The 14,466-nt window shown below is 42.1% G+C and overlaps 1 protein-coding gene across 2 annotated transcripts in view; it reads right to left on the reverse strand.

Moving 5' to 3' along the window:
- The window catches only part of LOC106575711 (transmembrane protein 131), a 36,130-nt gene that overhangs the window by 20,267 nt on the left and 1,397 nt on the right, over positions 1–14,466 (reverse strand). For both annotated transcript variants that reach the window (XM_045698007.2, XM_045698006.2), the window contains exons 2-13: positions 14,372–14,433; positions 13,081–13,121; positions 7,336–7,404; positions 5,354–5,474; positions 2,868–2,984; positions 2,357–2,560; positions 2,031–2,181; positions 1,769–1,825; positions 1,453–1,623; positions 1,227–1,335; positions 883–1,036; positions 429–599 (exon numbers count right to left, since the gene is read on the reverse strand). In XM_045698007.2, coding sequence (XP_045553963.2) covers positions 429–599; positions 883–1,036; positions 1,227–1,335; positions 1,453–1,623; positions 1,769–1,825; positions 2,031–2,181; positions 2,357–2,560; positions 2,868–2,984; positions 5,354–5,474; positions 7,336–7,404; positions 13,081–13,121; positions 14,372–14,433 — 1,427 coding nt within the window. The remainder of the gene's footprint in view (positions 1–428; positions 600–882; positions 1,037–1,226; positions 1,336–1,452; positions 1,624–1,768; positions 1,826–2,030; positions 2,182–2,356; positions 2,561–2,867; positions 2,985–5,353; positions 5,475–7,335; positions 7,405–13,080; positions 13,122–14,371; positions 14,434–14,466) is intronic.

Genomic DNA, 14,466 nt, shown 5'->3' on the forward strand with positions numbered 1-14,466 from the left:
ACATGCACCAACACCCTATCCAGGGTACACTTCCACACACCATTCCTCCAGGGGGCAGCAGGAACCTTGTTCAGCCAGGTTGATAAGCACATCAGGTGATCGTCAGTCAGTGTCCCAGCTTGCAAGACATGAGGCTGCTGGTTGGTTTGATGGCCATGAGGCCTTTCGTTTTGATTTGAAATCTTTCGTTTAGGCATGCCGTTCGGAATTTTCTTTTTTGCACATATTTATGTTTAGTCACCATCTGAACAAATGATAATCTGCCTGGACTGGCGACCAAGAGGTCAAGATCTAGTTATGGGTTTCGTAACAATATGCATTTGCAGGTGTTTCCCCCACAATGTACTTGAGTGTGTGCAGGATTTTATTTGTGTGTGTACACTATTTCCCCAGTGTGTGTGTGTGTGTGTGTGTGTGTGTTGCAGTACCTCCAGGAATCCAGTGTAGGCGCGGACGGGGAGGTGGAACTTGGAGGCGTTGGTGACCAGCAGGATGTTGCTGTCGATGTGATTGGAGGGCCGGACGGGCTGGAAGTGGAGGGAGAAGATGTAGCGAGACTCCTGAGGGGGGATCAACACCGGCTCACTGAAGTTCTGCACCTGAGGAGGAGAACATGGGACCGTTCATATACATACACGCTGCCACCTTAGGACACACTCAGAAGACAACAGAGCGGTTCAACACGTTTAAGACTTGACAAACCAAAGTCCCCTCAAGGATCAATAAAGTAGCTAGTTCTTATCTTAAGACTTGAGGGCCGTGATTAGTAATTGATTGAAGTTGGCTGTGTTTAAGCTGGGTTGGAACAAAAGCCTGCAAGCTTTGAGTTGGCCGACAGCAACAGGCCTCTGGAACACGATACAGTTCAAAATAGTTACTCACTAAGAACATGGTCTTGGCTTCATCTGGAAGGGACACGTCATGGATGCGGATGGCAAAGTGGAAGGTGTTGGTGAGGTGGATGGGCTTGACCATTGGCTCTAGCACACTGTCTCTGATGTGGAACAATGTGACCGTGTGGTCAAACCCCAAATACCTGACACACAGAGATGGAGAGGAGAGTTAGTGGAGACGTTTCAAATGTTCCGAAATTGTGTAATAGTGATTGGTTAAAGTAAAAAAAAAAAAAGATTATTTAAAAAAAAAATAATAATAATAAATTATCTTTTCACTGGTTAAATAAACTACTTGTCATTGTTATTGGTCAAGGAAACAGAAAAACCTACCCGTCTAGAACTTCAGCTAGGTATGGGATTTCAAGTTTGGAGTAGCTTTTCTCTTTCGCTTTTACTGTTATTTTACCAGAGGACTGGGAAGCTTTTTGAACTTTCGATGCTGGAAATCAAAAAAACAAAACCGTGTCAAAACAGGTTGGAACAAAAAGGCAGAGGTGCAATATGCAGGAGAAATTCCAGAAGGTATGGGGAGTACTGAGTAATATAGCTCACTTACCATCAAAACTAATACTGGCGACTTTGGTGTATCTATGTTCTCCAGCTTTTAGCGTGACGGCCTTGAAGTCTATTGTGATGGCATCGTTTGACGGCGTCGCTCGAACGCTCATTATTTGCACATCTTTTGCTCCGGAATTGAGAAGATGCAAATTCAACTGCTTTGGTCGATCTGTAAAACGTTTCAACAGAAAATACAATAAACAACTAATCAAATCACCCAAGAATCATTTTGAAACGTCCAAATCACTCAATATTTCACGAAAGCCTGACCCATTGGAGAATGAGGGTATAAACGTGAAGTGAACACAGCATACCTTGTGAGCGTAGCGTTCCAAAGTCCAACATTTCTATTGAGGAGTAGATTCCCGGTGCTGAGGACAAAGACACACAGGATCAGGAGATGTCTCAATCAGCCAGTCACAGATAAAAGTATAGAGGTATTATTACTATTGGAAATGCATGGTGAGGCGTTGCTATAGGAAACAACGTTATTGGAAACGTATGGTGTGAGGCGTTGCTATTGGAAACATTGTTATTGGAAACATATGGTGTGAGGCGTTGCTATTGGAAACGTACCCGAGGTGACCTCCACCTCTACAGGCAGGATGATGAACTCGTCCTGATTGGAGGCGTTTGTTTTGATTCTGATGAAGGCCGTGTGGTTGTCTGCGTCTCTCGACGAGAAACTGGCTCTCATCACCCCCTTCGTCTCAAACGGGGGAATCTCCTGACAACCACACAGGAAGAAAGAACAGAAAAGACATGTTTAGTCCTTCTATTCAGGGGTCAAGTAGTTGCCCAATTAAAACTCAGTTCTGGTCAGGTATTTGTCTCAATTCCAATTGTGTAGAAGTAACAGGATAATAATCTAAAAGCCCCTGACTGTCCTGATCTATACTCACCCACAGATGATGCGTTCCTCCCTGCTGCCCTGTGGGGAGCTCCAGGTGCAGGTCTCCTCCACTAGAGTACATCTCCACTACCTGCAGTGGCTCACTGTGTGGGTTGTGGATGTTTATGAGTGGAGAGAAGCTGCTGTTGACTGGGACTCGGGCCCCGATGAACGGCCGCAGCCTGTAGGGGTTGGGGATGCCCACACCAAACACCTGCAGGGGATAAGACACCAGCAACATAAGACTCATGATCTACAGCAGGGACCTACTTGATCTACAGCAGGGATCTACAGCAGGGACTAAGTGGCAGGCAAGGGAGAAAACCAGCAGAAAATGCAACCCACAAAGGATCCTTATATACAGTGTCCAGGACACACCTCCAGTATACAGACATATTACAGAACTATTAGTATAGTGACACATTATGTAAAACATACACACCTGACATGTAAACACGCCATGATTAATTATTAATATAGATATGACATATGATTCCGTAAACATATGTATTCACACACACCTGATATGTAAACACTCCATGATGCGAGGTATTAATAAATAAAGTATTCTCTACATTTCCTACTACTCGAGCGAGGAAGACCACATCAAACGACGTATTCCCCCCTGGTGGAATTATCTACAGGGAGAGAAGAAGAGAAGGGATGGGATGAATTAACTGGAGAGAAAGAATACGACAATTATCCAATCAAAAGAATGGAATCAAAAGGTCGAGCTACTTTTGGAACTGTAAATGTAACCAACCAATTAAGATCAGTCTTGGGTGTGATAAAGCAGTAAACATGAAGATTCTTGTCATGATGCCATTGATCGTTTTATAAGATACTGGAAGACAGCCAGACACAAACAAATCGGTTTAACAATAAAAATGTTTAAAGACCAGGTGGAAAGAGGGCGTATTTTGCTCCAGCCAACATTCTTCCTTATTTGACTTGATTATCCTGCACTACTCTCAGGACTCAAACATGCTGAGCAGCACAGTCACACCATTCACCATCTCCTCTGCTCAGGAGTGCACTGGATTCAGAGCAGTCATGAGTTTTACAATTCAGTTAACCTGTTGGGTCTAGGGGGCAGCATTTGCACGTCTGGATAAAAAAAATGTACCCGATTTAATCTGGTTACTAATCCTACCCAGTAACTAGAATATGCATATACTTATTATATATGGATAGAAAACACTCTAAAGTTTCCAAAACTGTTTGAATGGTGTCTGTGAGTATAACAGAACTCATTTGGCAGGCAAAACCCTGAGACATTTTCTGACAGGAAGTGGATACCTGATGTGTTGTATTGACTTTAAACCTATCCCATTGAAAAACACAGGGGTTTAGGAATATTTTGGCACTTCCTATTGCTTCCACTAGATGTCACCAGCCTTTACAAAGTGTTTTGAGTCTTCTGGAGGGAGATCTGACCGAACAAGAGCCATGGAACGGTGATGTCCCATTAGACACCTGGCGCGCTACTTCATGTTGGGTACCCTCGTTCCAATACGTTATAAAAGAGTATGCATTCGTCCACCTTGAATATTATTCATGTTCTGGTTAAAAAAGGCCCTAATGATTTATGCTATACAACGTTTGACATGTTTGAACGAACGGAAATATATTTTTTCCCCTCGTTCATGACGAGAAGTCCGGCTGGCTTACATCATGTGCTAACGAGACGGAGATTTTTGGACATAAATGATGAGCTTTTTTGAACAAAACTACATTCGTTATGGACCTGTGATACCTGGAAGTGACATCTGATGAAGAGAATCAAAGGTAATGGATTATTTACATAGTATTTTCGATTTTAGATCTCCCCAACATGACGTCTAGTCTGTATCGCAACGCGTATTTTTCTGGGCACAGTGCTCAGATTATTGCAAAGTGTGATTTCCCAGTAAGGTTATTTTTAAATCTGGCAAGTTGATTGCGTTCAAAAGATGTAAATCTATAATTCTTTAAATGACAATATAATATTTTACCAATGTTTTCTAATTTTAATTATTTAATTTGTGACGCTGACTTGACTGCCGGTTATTGGAGGGAAACGATTTCCTCAACATCAATGCCATAGTAAAACGCTGTTTTTGGATATAAATATCAACTTGATAGAACTAAAAATGCATGCATTGTCTAACATAATGTCCTAGGAGTGTCATCTGATGGAGATTGTAAAAGGTTAGTGTATCATTTTAGCTGGTTTTATGGTTTTGGTGACCCTGTCTTTGACTTGACAAAACATTACACACAACTCTTGTAAATGTACTGTCCTAACATACTCTAAATTTATGCTTTCGCCGTAAAACCTTTTTGAAATCGTAAAACGTGGTTAGATTAAGGAGATGTTTATCTTTCAAATGGTGTAACATAGTTGTATTTTTGAAAAATTTGAATTTTGACATTTATTTGGATTCAAATTTGCCGCTCTTGAAATGCACCTGCTGTTGATGGAGTGCACCACGGGTGGCACGCTAGCGTCCCACCTAGCCCCAAGAGGTTAAAAGGCCCACGATGGCGGAATGTTGAGCACATGCCTCTTGTTTTTCAAAAAGTACAAAACCAGCACATGATACCCATAACAGCCAGGTCACATGGTCAGACTGACAGGCAGGGGAATCGGAATGGCCGGATAAATGAGCCTCTGTCCACCGACAAACACAGGGCTTATTCTTTCAGCCTTTGAACAAGCCATGCGTATGCCTGTAGAAGAGGAGACACCTCAAAACAGGCGATATCGGCTGTGTCCCAAACCAAAAGGAAGCTAGCTGCCTACCTGCCTGCTGCCTACCTGTCTGCTCCAAAAGGACCTACATTTGTAGGTAGCACTTTCCTCAGTAGGTAACTGACATTTAAGATGAAATTCGTAGGCAGCATTTTAAGGTGCCTTGGGATTGTGACACGCCAATTTTGACATCCTGCCTTGAAATGCTGCCTCAAAAAACTGCATCTTGTGGAATGGGACACAGCCATAGGGTTATACTTACTAGCTACTCACCCTGTTTTGAAAGAATGATGCATGAAAATGTGCAGTTGTTGCTGATATAGATATCAAGCTTATTTCCTCTGCACTAGGATTGTGCAAATAAACTTTCTCCATTTTTGGCATTCCAACAGGCCTGGGAACAGGAAGAGAAACAATGTTGTGAAAGCAGTCGCACAAACATATAGCTGTCAGAAACACAGCCATCAGAAACATATAGGCCTAATGGGGTTAAATGGAGTCTCAAAGAAAATCTGTTTTATTTCCATTTCCTTGGCTCTCCTAACGGATGTTGATAAAACGATCATGCTCCAGGAGGCCTCTTAACTGTGGAAATACCCAGCAGATAAGAGCACGTTTAAAACGTATCAATGCCAAGTTGTCAAATGATCTGAGAGGGTGATGCACAGAATGTGAATCTCAACAAAGTGACAGGAAGAAAATAAACAGAATAGTTGAATTTGTCCCATTTCACACATGTACAAGTCTGTATTATCAAATTGTATTGGTCGCATACACATATCTAGCAGATGTTATTGCGGGTGTAGCGAAACGCTTTTTAAACTAGGGCTGAGCGATATGGCCAAAATATCATGGTATTTTTCACATTTTTGATGGTATTTTATGTTTTTTTGATTAATAAAAGTTCTCGTTTTGCTTTATGAGTAGTGCGTGACCCTACGGTGGCAAAACATATATTCTAAATGATTTCAATGGGTCTTTCTCCATTCTGATCGTTTTATCCTGTTCTAGTCAACTTCAACCTAAAAAAAAATCCATCCATTTCTGCATTTCCTGCACTCATTTGAGATCATTTCCACACTGCCTTGATATGGGCAAAAATACTAGGCCTTATTTTTAACCAGATGTTGCAATTGTGATTTAGATCAAAACACTTGGGTGAACTTTTGGAATCGTGGAAATAGAATGTTTATTATAATTCTATAGTTAGAATATAAATAATAGTGGGCACTTTGAATACAGTGTTGTTTGACATGACAACATTTGAAAATGCCATGGACGAGTTATTGTGACAGGGTAGGAACCAAAGTGATGTTCAGTGTTTCCTAGGGGACCCTATAATCTTTGGCTACATTAAAATCTTTATTCATATAGCCAACGTATTCATGCTTTGCCTATTCCTCTTTGATTTAGAAGATACTGTTGCACAAACAACATGCTGATTTAAGTCTCCACCAGTACTGGTATCAGGCTGTATTAGCTAGCTACGTTTGATCTGACTCAGTACTTTTATTAACTGGCTAACACGATTTAGCTTAACTTGCTAAGAAAATACAAACTAGCTGTTTGCAGATGTAAGAAACAAACGAATAATGTAATTATAGAACGCTTGTGGATTTATATTAAGATCAAAGTGGCAACATCGTTGTCATCAACATTGTTGCATATTGTGCGTTGACCATGCAGTCTGAACGAAAGTGTCGTGGTCAAGCAACAACAAATGCCGTCCTTGAGTGACAGGGGGTGGGACTAGGTCTGTGTGGAAAGCAGCATGGAGAGAGAGAGAGAGAGAGATGACTCAAGTAGAGGAGTAAACTATAAAAATGGACGTTACACACGGCGTATCACATTTAACAAACCAAACATTCAAATACAGTTATAGAAGGTAAAGTAAACACCCAAACCGGTCCGTGCATAAATACCGGTATATAGGAAAATACGGTCTACCGCCCAGCCCTATGTTAAACACGTGTGAATTGGAAATGTGTTTTTGTTACATAACCCAACTCTCCCTGAGACACCCTCGGACAATGGGGTGAGACACCGTCGGCGAGTGGGGTCACGGCCAGGGTCTGCCATTATCAACGGCGACCCAGGAGCAATTAGAGTTAAGTGCCTTGCTCAAGGGCACACTGACAGATGGCTCACCTTGTTGGCTTGGGGATTCGAACTAGCTACCTTCACGGTTACTGGCCCAACGCTCTAAGCGCTAGGCTACTTGCAGGTGTATCTGTAGCTAGAGGAAGTTAACTCACTGTTCATGGAAGTCCAGCATTGGCGGCTCAAAGCGTATGGGCCTGCTGTTCCCTCTCTGTAAGGGTGAGCTGTGGGAGAAAAAACAGGAACCATAGTGAGGAAGAGAAGGGAAACAAGGACGGCTTTTCATCCATGCTGCAGTCCTACTTCCTATTGCCTAACGCTCATGTTCCAGGAGGAGTGTTTGTGTGTGTAACGCAAATCATGTTAACATGTAAAAGTTCAGGGCAACCGCCAAAACAAGACAGGAAACCTGCCAAACCTGCTTTGCAAAAACAAGTGATCTACTGCAAGGTTGCTTCCCCTATATAATTTTGACTGACTATGACTACATATTGTAATTTCCCCCAAAAATAGTTTTTGCAAAGATAATTGAAGTCAGAGATATGCATTAAACAGATGTGTCATTGCATGTGTATTCAGCTCAGACAAACAAGATCTTTCCATGAGAAACAAGGCACCCAAAAGGGAAACCGCTCCCTGCACACGCCACAGACAGTATGACTTCACTGAACAACACGTATAAGCCGACAGCACACAGGCCATAAAAAGGTGTCACTGTGGATCCATGACCAATGTTATGCAACGTCAGGAACTCATTTGCTTCTTAAGTAGGAGTGCAACAAGGAATATATGTTTTTATTATTCCTTGGTTTCCAAGGCCTACACTTGGAATACAAATTAACTCTATGAAGTCATAGTTGTACATTAGAACTTAGTTGTGCTACTACTGTGGTCTTGTGTGCTCTAAGAGAGCAAGGCGGAAAAGAACTGCACATGCTCTTAATGTCGCTATGGGAGATTGACCTTCAGCTGGGTAAATCACACACACCCCTCTGTCTGTGTGTGTTTGTGTGTTTACAGAGCTATACAACCAACCAGACCTCTCCCAGAATGACTCCTCCACTCCTGCATTTTGCAGCGTTTATAATTGCGTTTGAACATACATTTGCAGGTGGCGAACAATGCAGACGGTGTTCAACTTATATTAATTGTAGATTACATTATAAATAATATGAACAGAGGTAGATTCCCTGTAGTTTTCCCCCTATAGCTTTAGAGTACAAACAAAGCCACATCATGTGTTGTTTAAATGGTCATAATGGGCCACTGACTGACTGAAAAAGGCCCCCGTGTAACAGCCAATCAATCACTCTAAATTCTTGAGGTTTCAAAACGCAAATACTAAGACATTGCTTTTCTGCGTGGCGTGCATTGGCCAACTTCTGATGTAGACTGAACGCTTAAAAAAAAAAACTGTCAGCAGATAGATGGGACGCTTGGCGGTGTTAGTTCGCCGTGGGTGGAGGAGAGGTGCGAAGTTTAGCCTATAAAAAAAGATGCATCGTCAGTCAGCATCGTGACTAAAAAGCCACAAGCCATTTCCTGTTCCAACTAAGCAACTGAACAACGCAAAAGTCTCTTCTGAATATTATAGACATTGTCTAGAGAACTTTAAACCTGATGAATGCTGGCCAGGGGATAAAGTGAATCTGATAATGAATCTTCTGCATATTGTAGAGAAATGTAAAAGAAAGCTAAATGATACTGGCTGCTAGCCAGAAGAGGTGGAACCATGATAAATAGACACCTACTGCATTATATATAATAACTGGTGTGACGCCTAAGCAACGGAAAGACAAAAATAAAACAGAGAAAGGTTAATAAAATTAAGAAAACAGATTAACCACGTGTTACTAAATCTAATCTTGGCTTCAACACGATGCTGACTAGACAATGAATAACTGCTATTTACAAGCTGAACACAACTCGTCATCTGGAGAGGAAATACACAAGCCGCGGTGTTATTTCATGCTTTTGCTGGTCAATCAGTCCTTGGTGTTGTGGACAGAAACCTCAAGTCAAAGTGAAAGGAAAATTGCCAGGCTTGCGTATTTAACTTGTCTAGTTAAATAAAGGTTAAATAAAAGTTAACCATGGGGGCTCTTTCAACTGAATCGAAACTGATCTAAATAGCCAAAGCAGAACTTTGCTAAATTGCTAAATCTGTAGTGCTGGAAAAGTTGTGTCTTGATAAACCATTTGTGAGATAATCTTCAGAGACTGATGACGAAGTGCAAACACGGCATCTCAGCTGTTAGAAACAGTAGACCAGACACTCCAGTGTGTAATAGAACAGGCACCTGCAGCCATACCAGACAACCACAACATAAGGCTCTTCTGAGCACCGCCTGCATCCTCATACACACATGCTGCCCTGGAGTCAGGACATTAACCTTCATAATCAAGTCAGACTTTAAAAAGGCACATGCATACAATAACTAACAACGTACATTTTCGCTACAAAATCCATTCACCACCTTGCTTTTCCATTTGTATTGATCTCTCAATTGAATTCCTTGCTCTTCAAGCAATTCACTTTATGCAGAGAGACCCTTCAGTGCCATTCCATTTCATTTTGTAATTAAATGAATTTCTATACCTTTGAGACATCACTTCCTTCAACTGGGTTATACCAACTTCCTCCAATCTAAGTACTGGTTTAAGCCAACACTTCTAGATAAGAGAGCTATAAACGTAATTGCCCTTAGGGATGTTTACACAAACAATGGAGAGGAATCAAGTCAACTAAGAGGACAAAGGTGAACAGAGAGGGAGGCGTGAGGGGACTCCATTGGCATCGATATGAGCTGTTGCTATTAGGGTCTATCAGAATGAATACATAAAAATAAAATGCAACATGTAAAAAAAAAAGTGTTGGTCCCATGTTTCATGAAATGAAATAAAAGATCCCAGAAATGTTCCATACGCACAAAAAGATTATTTCTTTCAAATTGTGTGCACAAATTAGTTTACATCCCTGTTAGTGAGCATTTCTCCTTTGCCAAAATATTCCATCCACCTGACGTATATCAAGAACCTCATTAAACAGAATGATCATTACACAGGTGCACCTTGTGCTGGGGACAATAAAAGGCCACTCTAAAACGTGTAGTTTTGTCACATAACACCCCAGACGTCTCAAGTTGAGGGAGCATGCAATTGGCATGCTGACAGCAGGAATGTCCACCAGAGCTGTTGCCAGAGAATTTAATGTTAATTTCTCTACCATAAGCGGCCTCCAACGTTGTTTTAAAGAATTTGGCAGTACGTCCAACAGGCTTCACAACTTAATTCCCAGTCTGGTGAAATCCATATATTTGGGCCAAATCAATTTATTTCAATTGACCGATTTCCTTAAATGAACTGTAAGTCAGTAAAATCTGAATGGTGTGTGTTGTTCCATTGTCATATAATTGGTACATTAACTATCAACATAGGATTAAAAATAGTTATCCAGACTGCATTTTGGCAACGTGTGTGTGTGTGTGCGAGAGATAGAGACACACACACACACACACACACACACACACACACACACACACACACACACACAGAGAGAACCAGTCAAAAGTTGATACACCTACTCATTCCACCTACTCAACAGGTATGCCTTGTTAAAAGTTCATTTGTGGAATTTATTTCCTTCTTAATGCGTTTGAGCCAATCAGTTGTGTTGTAACAAGGTAGGGGTGGGAATACAGAAGATAGCCCTATTTCGTAAAAGACCAAGTCCATATTATGGCAAGAACAGCTCAAATAAGCAAGGAGAAATGACAGTCCATCATTACTTTAAGACATGAAGGTCAGTCAATCCGGAAAATGTAAAGAACTCTGAACGTTTCTTCAAGTGCAGTCGCAAAAACCAAGCGCTACGATGCAACTGGCTCTCATGAGGACCGCCACAGGAAAGGAAGACCCAGAGTTACCTCTGCTGCAGAGGATAAATTCATTAGCGTTAACTGCACCTCAGATTGCAGTCCAAATAAATGCTTCACAGAATTCAAGTAACAGACATCTCAACATCAATTGTTCAGACGAGACTGCGTGAAGCAGGCCTTCATGGTCGAATTGCTGCAAAGAAACCACTACTAAAGGACATCAATAAGAAGCGACTCTCTTGGGCCAAAAAACACAAGCAATGGACATTAGACCGCAATGTCTCTGTGAGACGCAAAGTAGGTGAACGGATGATCTCCGCATATGTGGTTCCCACCTTGAAGCATGGAGGTGGTGGTGTGATGGTGCTTTGTTGGTGACACTGATTTATTTAGAATTCAAGACACACTTAACCAGCATCTCTACCACAGCATTCTGCAGCGATACGCCATCCCATCTGGTTTGTGCTTAGTGAGACTATCATTTGTTTTTCAACAGGACAATGTCCTAAAACACAACCCCAGGCTGTATAAGGGCTATTTGACCAAGAAGGAGAGTGATGGGGCTGCATCAGATGACCTGGCCTCCACAATTATTCTACAATGTAGAAAATAGTAAATACTGAGGAGAGATCCCTCTGTGAAACTTACTAAAACTCACATGATCCCATCCACCATAATAGTCTCTGTTAGTTTCAGAGCAGATGAAGGAAAGTGATAAAGGTGGAGTAAGACACTTTCAGACCAAATAGATTCGTGTGAAGGAGCCATTAAAGCCCTGGAGAGAAGCACTCAAACATCCTAACCAAGGCCTGTGCTTTGGCTATTTTTACACTAATAGATTTTTACACCTAAACAGACCTAGGGCACACACGTCGTCATGGGAAAGAAATCCTGCTGATGTTGACAATCGCCACGATGACGTGCTGCACCGTGGCCTTCCATCCCATCCATGTTTTCTGATGTGGTTCTCATGATGATCTGACCGACTTATTATGTCACGCCACATGTAGTTCTGCCTGATGGGCGTGTGCCGCCGGTGTGGAGTGCACTGTGCAGATTGAGTTAGTTTGTGACCCTAGCACAGAAACACACAGATTGCCAAACAATCCCTGGAAGCCTGTTTAGTTCACCTGTGTGTGTGTGTGTGTGTGTGTGTGTGTGTGTGTGTGTGTGTGTGTGTGTGTGTGTGTGTGTGTGTGTGTTTACTTAAGGAAAGAGACAGGCCTCTGATCTGGAGAAACCTCATTGGCTGAGGGTGACGGTTAACCTGGCCTGAGGAATGCAAGGCAGGACACACTGATTATTCAAGAGGATTAACATGTTTCAGACCGGTTCTTCTAAATGCCACCAAGGTTAAGTGTAGCGAACTGCCACCTAGTTTGGCTGAAAGCTTCATAACCGAGGTATAAAAGGGGGAACGTATTCACAGGGTGAGACTTTATGGAATCCACTTCTCTTTTTTAACGATGATGTCTGTCCACATGCTATGTAAACCTAGTCCCCTCCCGATGTGATCCTAACACTGCCTTGATGCAGGGGGGCTCTGATTGAGCCTCCTGAAAACTCTTAACATCCCTCCACTGTCTCCATAGTGACTAGGACACACACAGACCCACACCCTCCCGTCGTCTACCTCCAGTGAAACCCAGCAGCCAGTCGACCAGCTCCACCTCCCAGCAGCCAGCCAACCAGCCCCACCTCCAAGAGCATGACTATGTTGATGGAAATGAGAACAAGGTGTGGCAAACGGAGGATCAGTCTCCTACGAAGCTAAGCCGCTACATATGGAATTGGCTAGCAGCCATAAAGACTCAGGCATAGATAAGCTGAGTAGAGATGTGATTCGAATGCCAGGGTTTACCATCCCATTTAGAGTCTATCTATCTAGGTACGACTGGTGTTACATAAGGATGTTTAATGAATTAAGTGTTTACAGTCATTGTGGCCTGCAACAACAAATATGGTTCTCTCAGAGACAGTCATAGGTGCATTCAAATATAATAAAAAAAATATACATCATACCTTTTTTGATGATATGAACCCAGGTGAAGGTCAGGCTCTATCTGTAAAACAAAAAAAAAAATCAATTTCAGGTAACCCTCAGATGAGCACCAGGCGATCTTCATAGCTCTAGTCTGACATGACACGGCTCAAAATGTAGGAACAAAAAGAAAGTTATCCCACTCCTAATGATATCATCAGAACAAACATCCAAGTCTAGATGCAGAAAGTCGAAGGCAAATAAGAAAGTAAGACGTGCTGGTGCATGCAAATTTGAGCAGTACTGACATGATGATGATGTCATTTTAAAATGTTTTATAACAGCAGTCAAACAGAAGTGTTTCCACCAAAGGCCTTGTCTGACACCCATCAATTGAACCCAAACCTGGTGCCCAATTTGCATTGGATTCAGAATGTGCTGTATTAACTCTATATCCACCTCACTGCTAATTGAAAAATCATATTTTGCACTAGTGATTCAAGCATCAAAACCAGCAAAAACTTAACGTCTCTGACTATGGACCTCCTTCAATCAAACCGGCCTTTGCCATGTTTATGCATCATCTCTATTTACACAACTACTGCCCTTGTTCATCTAGGACCATTTAACCTGTGAAGTGGTGGCAGTCTACCTGTTGTTTCTTACCATTACCTCAACTTTTTTGCAATTCTAGGCCTATTTGACCATAGATAAAGAGGGGATGTTTATCTACTATGCAAACACTCCACAGGGGGGTTTAAATGAGTTGAGCCCTCAACTAATCTGTTAAGGCCAATCAGCACAGGCAGGCGAGGTGCTCAGGTGAACAGTGGTGGAGAGAGGAGGGGTGACTGACTTTCAGAGCAGTGACATGTGGGATGGACAGTGGATACAAAGATGTGCTGACCCCGCCAGGCCGACCAGAGCTAGCTAGCCTCTATAAACAGTGACATGTTTGTAAACTGTGATATCTGGGTAGTATAACTGTCAATAATGTCCTTTTGGACATCTCACAAGTCCTGGCTGTGGTTTGTCTCATCTGAAACAGTGAACAGCACACGACCAAGGACACCCGATAAAGGCTAACCACAGACTAAGTGGGTAAAAATACATATAGCAGAGAAAGTGAAAGTTACAGCTTTAAGAAGATACTGATCTCATCTTAATTTTTACAGCGATTATACTTGATTTCACAGGCTGCTATTCACCTCGTGTTTACTGAGTAACTACATAGTAGCATGATAGTGTGTTCAGCTGTGCATGTTGTATAGGGAGGGTCATGTGCCTGTCTGTGGTCACTAGGAGGGGAGTGTAAGGAAACAGTGTCTTTACCTGCAAGAGGCCTCCCTCACCAAAGTGAAGTACCTCTAAGATTGTGTCTGATTGGATGAATGCTGTGGAGACACAATTTGTCAACAGTTATTAAA

Source organism: Salmo salar, chromosome 16 (assembly GCF_965601325.2).
Source record: "Salmo salar chromosome 16, fSalSal1, whole genome shotgun sequence".
Taxonomy (NCBI): Eukaryota; Metazoa; Chordata; class Actinopteri; order Salmoniformes; family Salmonidae; genus Salmo; species Salmo salar.